The following is an 18,316-nucleotide window of genomic DNA, read 5'->3' on the forward strand; positions in this document are numbered from 1 at the left end:
TTCTTTTCAAACTAGCTCTTAATCAGGTCAACAAGGTGAGTTCAAATGTACAAGGAAGGGAAGAAAAACTCCACTTGGTAGCAGGAGTGAGGGGCGGAATAGGGGTGGCGGTGGCAGGGGCGGAAAGGTAATAACAAATCCGACAAAAAATGAAATTAAAATATTTGGTGTGACATTTATTTTCCCTAGTTGTGACATTTGGTGTGATAAAAAATGAATGTAAAATACTTTTCATAATTAATGAAAAATAATTTATTTGAGTCGAAAACAATATTCACTTTTTTTAAAATAGAAAATATTTTTTAGACTACACACTAGCCAACCTTATCACACAACCATCATCACCATTACCACCATCACCTCTACCCCTACTACTACCACCACCATCATTTTCATTACCACCTCCACCACTCCACTACCATCCCGCTATCACCACACCAACCCAATAGCCAAAACTATTAATATATTAGTTTTAAGATCACAACCAAACATGTTTGTCTGGATGTTTGGTTTTAGCTAAAATAGTCAGTAAAGACAAAAAATTAAAATTAAAATAAAAAAAATAAGATAAAATAACAAATTAGACAAAATATTATATCCTACACATGAATAAATCATTTTTTTTCTTCCACCATAAATTTAACTACAAAAAAACCCACAAATTATCCCAAACACACATTTTTTCATCTCATAAAATAGTCAAAAGCTACTAAAATAATCAAGTTCCCAAACGAGCACTCTGTTTGATTTTGATTTTTCAAATATAGTTTTTAAAATTTCTAGTTTTTTATATTTCATATTTTGTTGTCTATAATGAATCTTTTTTATATTTTAATCAATTTTTTTATAAATATTTTTGGATACACCTAAAAGTAAAATATTTGTGAATATTTTTATGTTTCAACTACATCTAAGTTAGATACATCTAACAGTTTAAAAAAAATGATTAAAAGAATAAAAATGGAGATTTATACAAAAGGACTTAACATTATTTTAAGGTATGATTAAAATTTAGGTTGAAATACCAAATTAAAGTAGACTGAAAAAAAGGAGCATGAATGAAACATCAATAAGTTTTTGACAAAAGCTAAAAAAGAGAAAGCTTACATGATGTTGTTCATTACATCAATAAGCATATTTATACAAATGGACTTAATCAAAACTGCAGTGGCATTATTTTTCAACTTCTACGAGCCTTCTCTCTCCAGTTCTGTGTTCTTTCACCCATATTACTACTCTAGGCTTCAAAACTATAGTTACATCATGAATATTTGAATGGCAACAGAACGTTGGGACGGTGTCTGCAGAAAAATATCCTTTGCGTGTGTGCGCACAAAGGGAGAGAGAGAGAGAGTGAGATGATCAAAACTTTATTTCTCATGAACAAGAGGGCTGTAAACTAGAAACCACATGTTGCGTACTGTCTCCTCCTGCATCCAAAATGAGAAAAGCCATAGATTATTAGCAACAGTGGCGGCTCCAGGAATCAATGATTAAGTTCTACAAATTCTATAAGGAAATTTTTTCACTCTTATCAATATTATATAAAACATTTGTTTTCTCTATAAATTTTAGTGCATTCATACTATTCTTTTTGTTAAAAAAAATGCAATTACAAAAATTTCTATAGTTCCTCTCAATGAATTTCCTTACTTTGGTTGGAGAAATTTGAAGGATATTTGGTGATTGGTGGAGTGGACTCATTGAATTCCTTTTTGTACTTACAGAAATCTAGTCATCTTTGGGACTTGAACAAATATAGAGATGACCTAAAAAAAATTTAAAAGGTATGATACTCTATGCTAAGTGCAATTAGGTCTTTTTTTTATAAGTTAATAGGGTCAATATTATCCATATATGATATATATATATATATATATATAATTTTTTTTGGTGATTTTTCAAATTTTAGGGGCGTCAATTGACTCATGCCAATGTATGTGATGCGACCTATGGGTGCAACAAACAAATGTATTTTATTTTATTGGCATTGGGGTGTTCGGATCAAAATCCAACTAATCCCCAGGAGTGCACAAGCGCTCGGTAAGGAGTTTCCCGCAAGTGCACCAAGCCCCAAGAAATTGTTAGCACCTAAGAGGTTTCGGTGGTGCTATACGCACCAATTGGTATACTAATTAACGTACCAACATAGTTATGACATTGTCATTTAAAAATTACGACCCCACCCATTATATAAATTATAAAGACCTAAAGCCACTAAAATTATGACACATCATCTGTTAATATACTAATTAGTATACCAATTGGTTCATATAGCATTATTCAAGAGGTTTTGATTCTTGAATCTTGGAGGGAGCACATTCCCAAAATCCAAGGCCTTGCCACCAAGCCAATCCTTTGGGGTTTGCAACAAACAAATGTATTGGTGCAACCAACAAAGTAATCGGTGCTGAAAAATCTAGAAATCCCCTAGATATTGATTTGTGATTATGTATCAATTTTAAGCATTAAATAACCATCCCAATCAAACAATCAAGACAAATCAATACAACGATTTAACGTGAAAAAATCATAATTGGAGCGCCTCCAATTGTGATAAAAAAATCACGGGCAAAAGTCATAAAACAATTCACTAAAAAGACATAAAGGAATTACACAGGTATACTCTCAATTACCTAGCGAATCCACGCCCAAATTGAACCAACCCCTATGTGCCTCTTCCAGCCCCGTTTTCACCTCGGAATTGTCTTGCCTAATGTTGAATCCATAACGCTAATGTCGAATCACGACGATGAGCCACTCTAGAATCCACCAAAACTTCAGGCTCGAATTCTCCAGAATCCACCGAAGAAGAACAGTCTTTTGTATTGAATAAACAAACAATCCTTTGATGTATTCTTCTTAAACCATGAGTTGAATACTCAATCAAACGTCAAAGAAAACTAGCAAAATAGCCCCAGATATAAACCCTAATAACTAAGAAGAAGATCTGGAAGCGTAACCCTAAAATCTGACTGAATCATATATTTATAGCAATCTGTTCCGCAATCTCCGCTCGAGCACCGGAATGGCCGCTTGAGTGCAGGAAATTCCGCTTGAGCGGGAAAAAACATTTCCCAATATTTTTGCAGGTGATCAAACTTCTGGAACCAAGGATTCTCCGCTCGAGCGTACAAACTGCCGCTCGAGCGGACAGGCAACTTTGAATGCACTTTTGCATTTTGCTTTGGGGGCGTTGTCCCTCAACCTCGCAGTGGCGTTGCACCCTAGACCCCCGCGAGCTTACCGGGTAGCTCGATCCCCGTCATAGTCAGCGAAGTGGCAAACATGAAAAAATAAACATCACAAACTTCTTTGCAAGGCACAATTCAAGTTGGATTCATATCTAATTACTCATAGCCTCACTGAAATAAAAGAATGAATAAAAGTACAACTGAAAGGAGTTTTGTCAAACGGGATTGCCAAGATTAAAAACCTAACAGGTGCAAATAGACAAAATAAATATTTAAAATATATTTTTAAGCAAATTTTCAAACTTGGCAGATGGGGTCAATTAACCCCATACTCTATAGCCTAGCACCGTTCCTGATTAACAATGAGAATAATTGAATAAGTAACTTGCTTAGTGAGTTGAGAATAGTATTTCTGAATTGGTTCATTTTAAGGTTAAATGTGAGGTTGCTTTCATTGTCAAATATTAAAGGTTCTTTTTCTCGTCCAGATGTGCTTTTGCGTGTCATGTCATGGCTATTTTTATAAAAATGAGATGCATTTTTCGTGTAAAAAAGTTGAGAACTATCCATACTTTGACATCTACCTGAGCTCTCTGGGTCCCACATCACAGCGTCCTTCTGCCAGTTCTTCGACAAGTACTGCTTGAACAACAGCAGCTCCAACCTCTGCTGTTATATCTCGAATACTGCAGTCATAAGTAGGTCATAGCAAAAACAAATTAGTAGAGGTTACTTTTACCTTTATTTTACCAATTCATTCATAGGATGTCCCCAAATTGAGAAATATTTTCTTTGCAAATTTTACAAGACCTGCTTAGGGATATATGATGAGTAAATCCAATTTAGGGATATATTGATGAGTAGATCCAATCATCCGACCCATGAAATCAGAGGTCAGATTTGTTAATTATGGATACTTTAAATAAAGAGAAAAGGAAACTTGATTGTAGTATTAGCCATATAGTCAAAACAATTTGAAAAGCCTTTGAGGTTCACACAATCCACAAGGTCAGAGTCAGATCCAATATCAGTGGGTATGTAGTCTTTGCATAATGCAAACTAACCTGATTAGTGATTATTGATCGTGCTTTAACAAGCTGTATCCAAAACCTATTGACAAGAGAACGACTTTCCGTGCTACTATTAGGTGTGCACACTTAAGGTAATAGGTTGAACCTTACCCACTAGAAGAAAATACAAGTACATGAGCTAGCTATGAAGCACTGACACATCAAAATAGGTGCAATAACCATGTTAGATATGTACGGGACAAGGACATGGACATGGACATGGTGGGGACACATATGGGATATGTCACATGACATGTTCATTTTTATAATAATTTTTTCAGGGGACACAACAGGGACACCCAGGGTCTTAATTTAGTTTTTAAAGCTAATTTTGGGGGTTATATTATAATGCTTGGAAGTTGGAAACATGGGAGTTGAATTTTAAATTATAGATAAAGAACTCATATCAAACTATCGACAACGCAATACAGATCTAACCGCAAGTGCGAAATTGAGAAATGGGCTTCTAATGATCTTTGGAGCCTAATGCAAAAATATATCTAGTCTCTAGATAATTTACATTTAGTATTTTTTATTTATTTATATACATGTTAAATTAGTGTTGGTTTTCATTAATTTTAGTTGTTTGTGAATGTAATATTTACGTACATAGAAAACAAAAATATATAAAACAATTATATTTTTTTGTCTTATCCTCGTCGTGTGACTGTGTCTGTATTTTGATTTTTTTGAAATTGTCATGTTCCGTGTCCTTGTTTGTATCCGTATCAGTATCAGTATCAGTATCCATGCTTCCTAATGAGCTGGTGTCCAATTGATTTCCAAATATGTATGAAAATGTGATCTGTGCTTCCTAGTGAGCTAGTTTCCACCTGACTTACAAATATATATGAAAATTTTAATGTTCCAATGGAGCTAAGAACAACAATACCTTCTCATAGGAGGATACAAAATAGCACTCTGAATCTCTTCCTCTGTAATATATGAAGCAAGGCTACAGAGAAAAAATATATTAGCAAAAGTTAGCTGATACTAGGTTCAATACCATGCAAACATTCCTCCTCTATCAAAAATTGAACCAATAACTATATAATTTAATCAACAATAAATAAGAAAGTATAAACCAATAATTACAGAATACAAGTCTGGCAGGAGATGGATGCACCTCTAGCCCCAACACTCTTTTTATAGCACTCAAAAGGACTCTTTTAGACCCGACACACCAAACGAACATATGGTCTTACTTTATTCTTTACTTCACATGATTCACTTACAACACTATAGATATAGAAACACACATGATGATAGTAGCAAGTGCCACCTCATTTAATGAGGGCACGGTTAATCCAATAAGAATGGATGAGCACAACACTAATCCATAAAAGGCTATGTTAGCACAAAGAACGAAGTGGTCAAATTGTGTAATTATACCATTCAGACTGCTTGCGACATTCCATCTGAAATCAAATGAGCACCTGAGAGAAGAGCTCCCATCCCAATCCTGAATCAAGTCAAAAAGGTTTACGATAGTAGTCATAAAAAACTAAGCACAATATATCAGTGACGTGAACATTTGCACTAACCTAGGAAACAGATACATGTTATTTGCTTGCTTTACATGACCCACTTTTCCATTCCCTGACAACAAGTATATGATTGGCAAAGGTCAGAGTAATTGGACAACACACTGAGTAAGACAGGTATATAGAAACTATAGAATTGTTGGTTGCATTGGCTACATAATGAGAGAGCAGAGTGAGACCAATTAATTTATTGATACTGTGCAAAAAGACTCCACAACAATTAGCACCAATATAAAGAAACCATACCAAGGTCAATATTTTTGAAAGGGCTCCCGCTTGCAAAAACTATATTTTCTCCAGCATGATTGAAAGCATCAACAGCGGTGCATTCAGCTGTTCCAGTTAACATGGAAAGACAATGTTCAATAGAGAAATAGTGCATTCCACAAATAAAATACAGATAGTTTAGAGGGCTTGAAAGCCAAACCATTCATCGTTGGATTTGACATCGCAAAAATGGCAGGTTTAGGGGAATCTGACTCTCGCATGGCCTAAAGCACCTGATTTATCAAAGAAGACATAGCTTTACCAAGCTCAAAAAGAGGATACACTTTGCCATTGTTGTGCTTAGTGCCTTGCAGCTAGACACTAAGTAGAGAATGGTTTTTCAAACATAGCCAGCCATAGTTACTTATCAAGTAATAGGTATTTTAGAATGAGATCTATACAGTAATGGTAATTTAATTATGAAAAAAGCCAAAATTGTACATGAAAGGATTAGTAAATTGAGGAAACAACACCCATAAAAGTAGAGTAAACAAAGTGTCGTTAAACACAAGGATAATTAAAAAGAACGAGGGTTGATGTAGTAAGAAAGAATGTAATTGCCATGGATTTAATTGAGGTATTGTAGCGATCCCAATTTTGCCACTTCGCTGAGTATGTTGGGGGTCGAGCTGCCCGGTCAACTTGCGGGGGTCCAGGGGGCAGCGCCCCTTGGCGGGTCCAAGGGCAACGCCCTGGCGGGGTTGAGGGGCAGCGCCCCCAAAACAAAAATGCAAAATGCATTCGAAGTTGCTTGTCCGCTCGGTCGGGTTGGAGTGTTGGGAGTTGAACCGATAGAATTCCGGGCTGAGGACTAGGACCGCACGTTCGGGAGGTGAGGCCGCACGTGCGGGAAACAAGGGAGGGGATGAAGCACACTGCTAAAAAGGCAGGTGTGGGAGTAGGTGAAATCCGAATTTTCTTTCTTTTTCCTCTCTTTGGGCTGAAGTTATATCACTTCTGTATACCTCTCTCTCTCTAAAAACATTTCATCTTCCTTCTCTCTACATTTCCTATCAAAAACCTCACAAGATCTTTGATTCCTCCAAATCCATTGGAATTTATATCCAAGTTCTTCATCAAAGTTGGTTATCTAGGCGAGGGCTATGTTATGTGCGGTGGAGATCGAGTTTAGGTATCGTTGATTTTGGGATTTCAACTCTATTCTTCTTCAAACTTGAGGTAGGGATTTCCTTTGAGTTATATATATGTTTTTGCAAGATCTAGACGATTTTCAAAATCATCTTTTGATTAGTTTTGAAAATTGATTGTTGATTCGAGAAGAAGAGTAATTTTGAAAGTGGGTTTACTTTCTTTTCCTTTTAAAATGGAAATTGAGGGCGTGAATTATATTGATTGTAGAAAGATGATTTTGGTGAGATCCTTCTAAATATTTTGGAGATGAGTGGTTTTGGTGAGAAAACCTAGAAATATGGGTTCTTGAAAGATGTTGAAAATCCTTGGATAAAGTTGACATATTTATTTTGGGGGTCAAAATAAATGGATGTTTTGAAAATTGTTTTTTTATATATATAAATGATGAAGTTTGTAAAATATGAGAATTGTTGTTCATTTTGGAAATTGTTATTCAAAATGTTGTTTAGTCTTGAAATGGCTAATTTATAGAGAATGCTCAAAATGTGGGAAATGTGTTGTTCCTTGGGGGAATTGGAAATCAAAGTTTATATTCATCTGGTGATATTATTGTTTTGAAAAGAAAAATGGCAGATTTGTTCACAATGGGAGATTTGTTCACAATGGAATTATTGTGTGGAAATATTGAGAATGGAAGAAATGTTGTATTGCATTTACTCATTTCATGGGCATACCAATTCATTTGATTATGTTGAGCTTTGAACGTTGATTTGAAAACCTTGCATTGAGAAAAAAATGTTGGGAAATGGATTTTCATGAAATGGTTTTGGGGTAAATACGGTGGTAAGTCTTGATAAGAGGTGTAGATGAAATTGATTAAGTTGGCCTGAGTGTTCTTGGTGAAAGACCAGAAAGTCGCGCGGATAGGTGTCAAGCCTTCTGGTTAATACCGGTAAAAATGACAATTGGTAGTACTTGCATAGTCTACTTGCAGGCACCGACCTAGGGATTACCAGAGTTGTATATACTGCCCCTTGAGTTAAATTGGTTAGTTTTGAACAGTTGGAGTTGCATGACATCATTGAGCATGATGATTTTCAAAAGATGTAGATGCGTCTTACTTTTAAAAGAACATAGCATAGCATGTGCATTCATCATCTTGAGACTTGTATAAAATGTATATATTTTGTTAAGGATCTCCTACTGAGCTCACCCTACGGGATTTTTGTGCAAGAAAGGACGTGGTGATTCCGCCCAACTAAGGGCGTGAAAGTGTGTGTGTTGGGAGCACAATGCTCTCATTTTGCGTGACTCTGTTTTGTAAGCCAAGGGCTATATTTGTGTGGTTTGAATAACCGATTTGTGTAACCGGGCCTAAGCCTTGGGAACTTGTGAACCCATGAGGGTATTTATTTGTTTAAGTTATTTGATTAGAAGCGAATGTGTTATCGCATGAAGACTATTTGTATCATGTAATGCAAGTGTGGAGATTTATTTTCAGATTTACCTTAAAGAGCCATGATTATTGTATTATCATTTGGGTATGAAAATTGCGGTGTCATAGGTATTGCTCTACAGAGAGCATTTTGGGAAAATATTCATGTAGTCAATTCCAAGAGGTTGAAATTAGGTCTTTGTTGAGTTGAGCCAAGTGGATTTAACTAATAGTGATACAACCAAATGACATCTTGATAAGGTATGCTCCTTTATCCTAGTAATAAATAATTGTACGTTTTTTGTAAGAATTTGATTATTTAGCAAAAGTTGGGAAAAAGTAAAATGATAAAAGGGTTAATGAAGACTATCTCTAAAAGGTATTGCCTACATCTAGGAAACAAGAACAAACAAACTTGCAAAGCAAAGGAGTTCCGGAGGGGGAATGTTAATGTATTTTCCCCAACTAATACCATTTATCAACAACTAACCAAATAAATAGTACAGAACCAACATGCCTTTCCAAATAAAACTAAGCAAACTTCACTGGTTCATTATGCTTCATTTGAAAGTAATGAAGGGCAAAACAAACCTAGGGGGCTGCCCACCTGCTCATTGAAGATACCTCCAACTCCAAACAAACCAAGAAGCACATGAGGCTTCATTCTTTTAACCTAAACAAAATCCATTCCCCGCAATTAGTTTTTCTAAATTATGAAAGCATACACAATGTTCTGAAAGATAACAGCAAACATCCTTGAGACAATTGCATGTACCCAAAAAGCAAGCTAAACAACCAAAGGTTTCTTTTCCACACAACATCAATCTATATCATCATTGCATCAACTTAAATAAGCTACCAAAAAACACTCCAGTAAGATTTACCACTTCAACGAGATTTGCTCCCTCCCTAAGGCCCAAACCCTTGATCTCCCCAGGGGCTTTAGCAAATGGTTCAGCTGCTGGACCAGCACCCTTCCTTTCCGTTGTAATGAGACCCTGCATTTAAACCAGTACTTCTCAAAAAAAGATGAACCAAAAGTCAAATGGATCATTCTCTGAAAATGTAAATGAAACGACAAAGTTCAGATTGCCATATTATGAGTTTTTCTTTTCAATCCAATGCAGATTCATTCCCACCGTTCATTCAGTTACATGCAGATAAGTAATTGATTATCGCTACTTTGAAAAAAAGGTGAAATTCAGTTGATAACACTAAAAAAATTTCAAAAAATCTCCTTTACAAATATGTTCAAACATATGTTCTCCACATTTTATTAGAAGATAAATACCCAGTAAAACATAATAAAGGCTAATACAGTAATTGACATTAAGAACAAAAAAGTTAGAGAGCAAGTAATATCTGTAGAACCACACATCTTCATCAAGTAGGAAAAACTGAGGACTTCCTTCAGCTCCTGCCATTCTTGAAACAGTCTGTGTAGCCATGTTAAAAACACCAAGCCCTGCACTGAAAGACAGAAAAAAGAATAAGAAGATGCAACTCACAGCCGATTTACTAACCACCTTAAACCATAAAAAAGTAACACTTAAACCAGGAGTACAGCCGTTACGGTTGAACTTCATCAGTACCTTCTAGCTCCAACTACAACTATATTTTGGTTCACAAAGTCAGTCAATGGTCGACCTTGTGCCCTTACGGTTCCAAGCAGTCCTGCCAGTCCAACACCAGCAGTTCCCTATACAACATGATGACAAGCGACAAAAATGTCATTATAATAGAGTCACCCTTAACAATCTTTAAGTACTTTGTCTTATTATATTCTTTACTATTTCCATGGAGAATAGCAGAATACAACACCAAGTATTCACCTGCATGTCATCATTGAACATGCAGAACCTTTTTTGATACCGTTGCAGTCTTTCAAAAGCCCACTGCATTTGAAAATCCACAAACTGATAATATTCGCCAAGCATCAAGTAATCAGTATGATATTGGTTACACATCAAACAAGATGTCATATTTCTGAAAGAATTAAACCTGCACAATAGCCTTAGGCCGACGGGCGTGAATTGCCTCCATAAATTCATCAACAATTGATAGATACTCCTTTCCTTCCAACCGAGGGTGCTGAAGTCCCAAATCTGTCAAAGTAAAATCAAGTGAAAAATAAATCCTCATGAAGTTTGTTGGAAAAAATGGGTTTACAACCAGTTACGTAGTCTACTTACTCTGCTTAAAGACTAGAAAACATGGAGAACGAAATAGAGTATATTCAGCATAAATGAATGTTAAGAATGGATAAGCATAAATGAACTTCAATGTTTAAAATTGTTGGAAGTCCAACCCAAGGTGTTAGTAATGAAATTTAACAAGGGAAATCCTACTTCATATAAGTAAATAGTCACTATTTTCAAATCTGAGAGGTTCATGATGTCTTTCTTACAAAATGAGAAAAATATGAAAATAATTGACAAGAAACAATTGTAAACAAGAAAAGATTAGGCTTGAAACCTTCATGATGATGGAATTTAAATCGAAATCAATATTACAACACAACAGAGCTTAATCATGAACATCGACTTCAGGTATGTGAGCTAAGTGGGGCCAATATTTGCCTTTCCCCTTTTCACACTTCCTTGTTAGTTTCCGACTTCCATAGATCGATAATCTGTTAAGTGAGGGAGGCAGCCTTTGCACTGGTAAAGATTTGAGCCTAGGGCAACCCCTGATACGAAGATATTCAAGAGAGGCGAGGTTTTGAAACAACTTTGAAGACAGCTTCTCCAGATTTCGGAAATTCCCGATCCAAAGATTGAGCAGAGAGGTGGGCAGCAACTTCCCATCTATCGGAAAGCTGGGCCCCGCTACACCTTCTTCTTCTTCATCCTCTGCCACGCTAATTGCGCCTGAAATCGACAGTATTCTAAGAGAGGATAAACTGCGCAAACCAATCTTCTTGAAGTTGTTGTTCCATTGTGAAATATTCATCCCCAGTGATTGAAGAGAAGTGAGGTAGTTGATGCTCTGCAATCCGTGTGGTAGGGCCTTGAGTTTTTTGCATCTCATGATACTCAAATCTGCCAGATTTGTTGCGGAGTGGAACCATCCTTCCGGAATGTACTCCAAATTCTTACACCCATACAAGTACAATACACTGAGATTCCTGAGATTATTATTATTATTATTATTAGGAAGGGCATCTGGCAAGTATTTGAGCCTATCACAATCCCTGATCCAAACAAACTCAAGAGATGGACAGGTAATTTCCATCCCCTCATCTACTACTAGCAGTGCCTCCAAGTTTGTACACCCCCAAATCTCAAGCTTTTTGAGTGTGGGTGGAAGCCCCCCACCTCTGCACGATATCAAGCATGTGAGGGATGGACAATCTTGAACATCTAACACTTGAAGATTACTGTCATTAATCTGTGTTAAACACCCGAATAAGGATTGTAGAGCCTCACAATCACCTATCCTGAGTGTTTTCAGCGTGCACGGAAAACCTGTCTCCGGAAAAGAGCGGAGTCTCGGACACTTATAGACATACAACTCTCCAAGAAAAGTGAAGCTATGTAGCAGCCGTGGCAGTTTCTTCAGCTTTTCACAATTATCTATTCTTAGATGCCCAAGCCTCCTCACTATGCAGGGGAGTCCCTCTTGTTGCTGCTGCTGCTGCTCATGTTGCCCTTTGTTGTCTTCATCCTCATCTTCTTCAAACAATGAAACAAGCTGGGGGCAGCCTTCAATTTTCAAACATCGGAATGCAGGGAGACTGTGTTGCACTCTCTCCTCATTCTTCCACAGTGTCTTGAGTTCTTCACAGCTTGTGATCTCCAATGCTTTGAGTTCCATCAGCCCATGAGTGACCCATTTCGGCGAGAGCTCGAGTTTCTTAATCATCCCAATGCTCAAGGAAGTTATTGAACTAGGATGCTTAGACTTTGCATTTGCCGATATCAGTTCGTCATCAACCATGCTCCTCATCTCAAGGACCGCTTGAAGGCTTGTTAGAGGAACGTCATTCATAGCTATAGAGGTGAGTGACGGGTGGACAACCTTGGAAACTTCAACTAGCAATTGCGGGCACTTCTTAATCTTTAGATTATTCAAACAAGGTAGATAACTTGGCAACATTCCAACAAGTTTAGGACAATTTTCGATGGAGAGCTCACTAACATGAGTAAATGGTTCAACTTCCTTATCATCTTCAAAAGTATGCCAATACTCCCATTCCGGCATATCCTTAAAGCTTAGAGTCTCCAGTAATTGAAAAGGTTTGGCACTACCCTGCCCGTAAAACTCATGATCGACATGTTTTAGTACACTCATTCCTTTAATGTAAAGCTTTTTGAGCGAGGGTAGTTGTCCGAGTGGTGGCAAGGATACACAATTTCCACAATTATCTAAACTTAGGTCAGCCATATTGGAGAATAGAGGATCTCCTATCCAATTCGGAAATCCTATACCAAGGTAGCCTTCGATATGGAGCTCTTTTAAATTCTTGTGAGGTTGTAGCATATCAAGCACTTCTGTTTCAACTCTTCCATCTCGTGAATCATCTGAGTTAACACTCCATTCCAATGATAACACATCTAACCCCTTCTTATCATTTAAATTTGCCTCCCTTGCATCTAATGGAACCACCACGTTCTGTAACCCAGATAGGCAAAGCTTCCCCTGAAGATAAATTAAATTTCCCAACTCTGTTAACCAATGCCCATTGTTTTTAGTAACAATGAAATTGGACAGTGTTTGAAGACTAGCCAACTTACCTATTCCCAATGGCATTTCTTTTAAGGAATGTGCATTTGTAGTATCGAGATGACGTAGGTCAATTAGGTTTCCCAAGTCTGTTGGCAACTTTTTCAGTTGTCTACATCCTCTTAACATCAATGTTTGTAGATTGTAAAGAGAGCCTAGTGATTCAGGTAATTCTTCAATGTTAGTGTTGGATAGGTTAAGATACCGCAGATGTTTCAAATCTCCAACAGAATTTGGAACTTCTATGATGTCATAACTACTCATATTGAGCACCCTCAAGCGTCTTAGCTTCGGCAATAGATTAAAGGGAACATTGCTTGCCAAATGACAATTCACACCATATGGTAAGTTAAATGGTAAGAAGGTTCGTAAATGCATGGCTTTGTTGAAAATCTCAAATTTTTTCATACCCTCATATTGCTTCCGCATATAAGATGAATGTCGAGCTTTCTTTATAGTCTTGCACTGCTCCGGATATTTCAATATATCCTCCAATCTAAAACAAGTTTCTCTTGCAACTACTTGAGCCAAATCATTGATGAGGTCGTGCATCACAAATTTAGAGCTTTCACCGGTTCTTGATGGTTGGAAAAAAGACCTTGACAGCAATTCCCGAAAGTACTCACCTCCTACATCTTCCATTTGCTTATCTCTTTGTTGCTGAATGAAGCCCTCCGCCATCCACAACAAGACTAGTTCCTCTTCCTCAAATTCATAGTCGTTGGGTATTATTGAGCAGTATGCAAAGCACTGCTTCAAATGCGAAGGGAGATCATGATAGCTTAATCTCAAAGCAGGAAGGATGTCACTGTGTGGTAAATCCCATATTTTACTACGCAGTACATTTATCCATTCCTCATCTCGTACTTTGCTGCGTAAAAGGCCACCGAGTGTCCTAGCAGCTAGAGGCAAACCTTTACATTTCTCCACAATTTCCTTACCAATTGATACCAATTTTGGATTTACATCAATACATGTATTCGCAAAGGCATGTTGTGCAAACAATGACCAACAATCCTCCTTTGAAAGGATATTAACTTCATGAAGTTCAACAGTTGTCATCATTCCTGCAACTTCTCTGTCACGTGTAGTCACCACGACTTTACTCCCTTGGGCTCCATCATTGAAAGGTTTCTTCAAAACATTCCAGTCACTGTATTTTTTGTTCCAGACATCGTCTAAAACAATTAAGAACTTCTTTCCAGCCAAAGCCTGCTTTAATTGAACCTGAACTTGGTCCAAGTTATTAAAACTAAATGTCTGGGAAGTCACTGACTCAAGAATTGCTTTTGTTATTCTCATAATGTTGAACTCATCTGACACACAGACCCAGGCTTTTAGATCGAAATGCTTCTGCACAGTTTCATCATTGTATACCATCTGAGCAAGGGTGGTCTTGCCAATCCCACCCATCCCCACAATGGGAATTACACCAATGTTGTTATGACTTGATTCATCCCCCCTTACGAGCAACTCAATTATCTTTCTTTGATCATATTCTCGGCCATAAATGCGAGGTTCATCAAATAAAGATGTAGAGTCTGGTCTTTGCCAAGTCTTAGTCGTAGGTGTAGGGGTGGTTCCAACAATCTTAACCAAATTAAGTTTTGAACATTGTTCAAAACTATTGTGCAATCTGGTATTGATCTCCTCAATCTTGGACTTCATCTTGAAATTAAACAAAACATCTCTTGGCTTGAAATTAGGGATGAGGTTCCATACCTTGCTGGAACTAGCTTGTGGCTGCTTTGCCTTGAGCTTGTGTTGCAAAGCTTCGGTGGCGAACTCATCCACTAAATCATCCAAATCATATGCCAGATCCTGGAGATCGTCGAGCCACAGGTTCACGGCTCGATCTGTCAGTTGCTTCTCCTCCGCGTCAATCAGAAAAGCTTCAATTTGAGACAGCATATTGGTCCAATTGGTCAGCTGGGTATCAATTCCTTCAAAGGTTGGTAATTTCGAGGAGGCAAAAGAGGTCATCTTCCCAAACAACAAATTGACGAAGCCAGAGACAAAGATCCCTTCTATAGGCATTGTTTCCGATTACAGAAAGAAAAGAAAAAACCAACAGATCAGAAGCAAAGCAAAGCAAAGCAAAGAGGTTCAGTGGAAAAGGCTTTAGCAGTTTCAAAATTGGCTATATTTTTGTGATGAGAAGAAGAAATTATTGGGCTGCAAAGAAGTCAAAAGTGAGTCTCCTTTCATTGGCCCCCTGCCCTCTGTGAAAACGTGTAAATTAAAAATAAAAATAAAATACTCAAAATAAAAGAACCCAAATATTATATTATTGTTAGTAGAAAGAACCCAATTACATTTGTTAATATTCTTTTAAATGAATTCATATCTCTATCATGGTTTTTCTCAGTTACTAGAGGGTGGCTTAGAAGTTTTTCCATCTTTACCCAACAATATAGTTTTGGGATTTGGTTGATGCATTTCAATTTTGTCGGATGTGATTTTTTCAAATGTGATTTTTTCTGTACATATTATTGAATATGAAACAGAAAAATATTATGAGTAAAATAAAAGAGAAATCAAAGTGAAATTCAAAATCAATTAGAAGGACCACTCGGGTAATTAATATATTCATTATATCGTTGGTCCCTATAATTTGTTTTGAATTTTATTTTGATCTTTCTAATTTTGCACTTAGTTTTTTATGTTCCAATTGTTAACAATATTTGACGCAAATTAAAATTATGATTACTAAAATGACACTTTACGTAAATTACAGAGACCAATGATTTAATTTACAATTTAATTAAAAAAAATTCTCTCTTTTGTAAGAGATAATTGAACAAGTATTCTAACATGAATAATATGGAGTAGTACTCTAAAAACACTAAATAACTGAAAATTTAAAATTCAAAACGAACGGATCAAGGACTGAATTTTTTATTTGTTATTATTTTTGTGAAGATTGCCTGACAATCATTATAAAAAAAAAAAAATCTTTTTCACATAGCCTTTTTTTTTTTTTTTTTTTGGCCTTGATTTGATTTTGTTGTTTGTTTTATTTTCTTGTCTTGGGTTACAAGTTGATAGCTTGCCAACGGATAGCCTTGGATCTTCCCAAAAATCAAGATAGGGAAAGTGGTAATGTTTATTGGGTAAATTAAATTGGTAGCTTTTTTATTTTGTCTCATATATTATTTTGATTTATAAATTTATAATTGATTTAATTTTAAATTTTGTACTAATTTAATTCAATTAATAAAGCCAATTAGTGTTTTTAAAGTAAAATCGTTAATCAGATGATTGAGATTAACTCACTTAGTTAAGAAAATTTATAATTTTGTTTCTGAAAGTGTAACTCACGCTACTCATGTGCGCACTTTTCATAATTAAAAAAAAGAAAAAGAAAGAAGTTAATGATTGCAATCAATTAGGTTAAATTGAGACAATAAAAAAATTAAAATCTTAATTAAAATTATAAAGATCGGAATGACACTAAAACCAAACTATAAAAACTAGTGATTAAAATCTGCGCATGTTTATTTTCTTATTATAATGAGTAATGCTGTTTGTTTGGTATGCATGAGGCTTTTCTCATATCACACGCACAAGCATATCATGCCAATTACTCATTTTTTTGAATCAAATGTTTGTCCCCTCCTTTCTCTATGGAATTTTTGTAGATGAGTTTCCTATTAATCTTTGTGGAAAGAAGTGTCAAAATTTACAAATTTTTATCAAATGATTTTGTATTTTCAAAATAAGAAAGTGTGAATGTTTACGCATTTTTTATTGAAAGAATCTTTTAATTTCACTATAAAAAAGGATTGTTTCCAAAAGTAATTATCAAAAATAGTTTATTAAACAAAATTTTCATATCAAGTTCTAATTTTCTTTTTCTTTTTTTACCAAACAAAAATGCTAAAAAGGTCCAATTATTTAACAGGATATTTAATCAGGAACATATCCAAAATTTAAACTTTAGGGGATAAAAATACACATAACTTTTCATCGAAAATAAGTATTTTAAAATTTTAAATTTTAATTTATACCAACACAAAAAGTGAATAATATTAGTATTAATTGAATATTTTTTATCAACATAATTGAAAATAAAAATATAATCAAGCATTTTTTTGTTTACATTAACTTTAAAAAAAATCTTAACCACTATTATGTCTACTCTCCCTCTATTAAAGTTAATTATCTGAAAATATAATATTTTTTTTCAAACTTGAGAATTTGCTAGTGAAAATGTAGAGAAATGATTGAGAAACTGCAAAGAAAGGTTACGGGCCATGTATAAAATAGACACCATTGCTTAATGCTTTTTTTCAATTTTTTTAAATTATTTTTTTTAGTAATTTCTTTGTCACTACTCTCCCTATATTAAAGTTAATTATCTGAAAACATAATTTTTTTTTCAAACTTGAGAATTTGCTGGAGACTTGCTTAATGCTTTTTTTCACTATTTTTTTTTTTTTTTTGGTAATTACTTTGTCACTACTTTCTTCTTACCGTGTGAGACCCACCATTATAATTCATTTCCAACTTATTTTCATAATCCATATTGATGTTATGTTTGTGAACATCAAATAGCATATAGAAAAAAAGGGTTAATTACAAAAATAACCCCAAGATTTTATGCATTTTTCATTTTAAGTTTCAGTATTTTAATTTCGATAAATTTAACTTTAAAATTCTATACATGTTTCAATGTACCCCTTCGGTCCATCTCCTTTTGTGTTGGTAATGGAGAATAGTTTTGGGATTTCAGTTGAAAAATACTGGGGTTTAAAGTGAATAACAGGTGAAACCTTGGAGTCTTTTTTTTTTTTTTTTGTAATTAACCCCAATATTTAATTTTTCTTTGTGTGTATATATATAACTTAGATATCTTATTGTATATGTACATGTGTGCTTGTATATATGGTGAAATTTCTTTATTCAAATTTTGACTGATACTCCCTTCGTTCCATTTTATTGGTCCATTATTACATTTTTTTGTTGTCCCAAAATATATATCTACTT

At 35.4% G+C, this 18,316-nt stretch overlaps 2 protein-coding genes across 17 annotated transcripts in view; both read right to left on the minus strand.

Moving 5' to 3' along the window:
• The window catches only part of LOC114289139 (putative disease resistance RPP13-like protein 1), a 178,177-nt gene extending 162,638 nt beyond the window's left edge, over positions 1 to 15,539 (minus strand). For 4 of the 5 annotated variants that reach the window (XR_014353350.1, XR_014353339.1, XR_014353345.1 and 1 more), the window contains exon 1: positions 11,437 to 15,539. Coding sequence is in view for 1 of the 5 variants with exons in the window: in XM_082907492.1 (XP_082763618.1) it covers positions 11,129 to 15,364 (4,236 nt within the window). In the remaining 4 variants the exon portion in view is untranslated. Of the gene's footprint in view, positions 1 to 11,107 lie in introns of those variants that run through there. The other variant, XM_082907492.1, reaches the window with a different exon arrangement.
• On the minus strand, positions 1,017 to 11,056 carry LOC114259962 (NAD-dependent malic enzyme 59 kDa isoform, mitochondrial-like). 12 transcript variants are annotated; one of them, XM_082907521.1, is made up of 12 exons: positions 10,604 to 11,054; positions 10,435 to 10,497; positions 10,195 to 10,301; positions 9,979 to 10,072; positions 9,487 to 9,600; positions 9,194 to 9,275; positions 6,055 to 6,141; positions 5,809 to 5,960; positions 5,657 to 5,726; positions 5,157 to 5,219; positions 3,779 to 3,880; positions 1,017 to 1,430 (listed from the first exon to the last, which is right to left on the minus strand). In XM_082907521.1, exons 1-8 carry the CDS (start codon positions 10,742 to 10,744, stop codon positions 5,827 to 5,829), a joined length of 822 nt encoding a protein of 273 aa, XP_082763647.1. In that variant the 5' UTR covers positions 10,745 to 11,054; the 3' UTR covers positions 1,017 to 1,430; positions 3,779 to 3,880; positions 5,157 to 5,219; positions 5,657 to 5,726; positions 5,809 to 5,826. The 12 variants fall into 12 exon arrangements, with proteins under 12 accessions (XP_082763647.1, XP_082763640.1, XP_082763644.1 ...); XM_082907514.1 differs by having other exon boundaries at positions 10,435 to 10,518; positions 10,604 to 11,053; XM_082907518.1 differs by having other exon boundaries at positions 5,809 to 5,863; positions 10,435 to 10,518; positions 10,604 to 10,986.
• Positions 15,540 to 18,316: the final 2,777 nt, after the last annotated feature.

Source organism: Camellia sinensis, chromosome 2 (assembly GCF_055761805.1).
Source record: "Camellia sinensis isolate YWXY chromosome 2, ASM5576180v1, whole genome shotgun sequence".
NCBI lineage: Eukaryota > Viridiplantae > Streptophyta > Magnoliopsida > Ericales > Theaceae > Camellia > Camellia sinensis.

Bases quoted from the DNA above. Each gene is read 5' to 3' on its own strand.
- LOC114259962 (XM_082907514.1), bottom strand. From the start codon at position 10,744: ATGAGGATTTATTTTTCACTTGATTTTACTTTGACAGATTTGGGACTT. The intron at 9,601-9,978 runs GTGTGGTTCTAC...GTTTAAATGCAG, and splicing joins TTTTCCTACTTGATGAAGAT to GGTCTCATTACAACGGAAAG. The intron at 9,276-9,486 runs GTAAATCTTACT...GATTTTGTTTAG, and splicing joins GAGCAAATCTCGTTGAAGTG to GTTAAAAGAATGAAGCCTCA.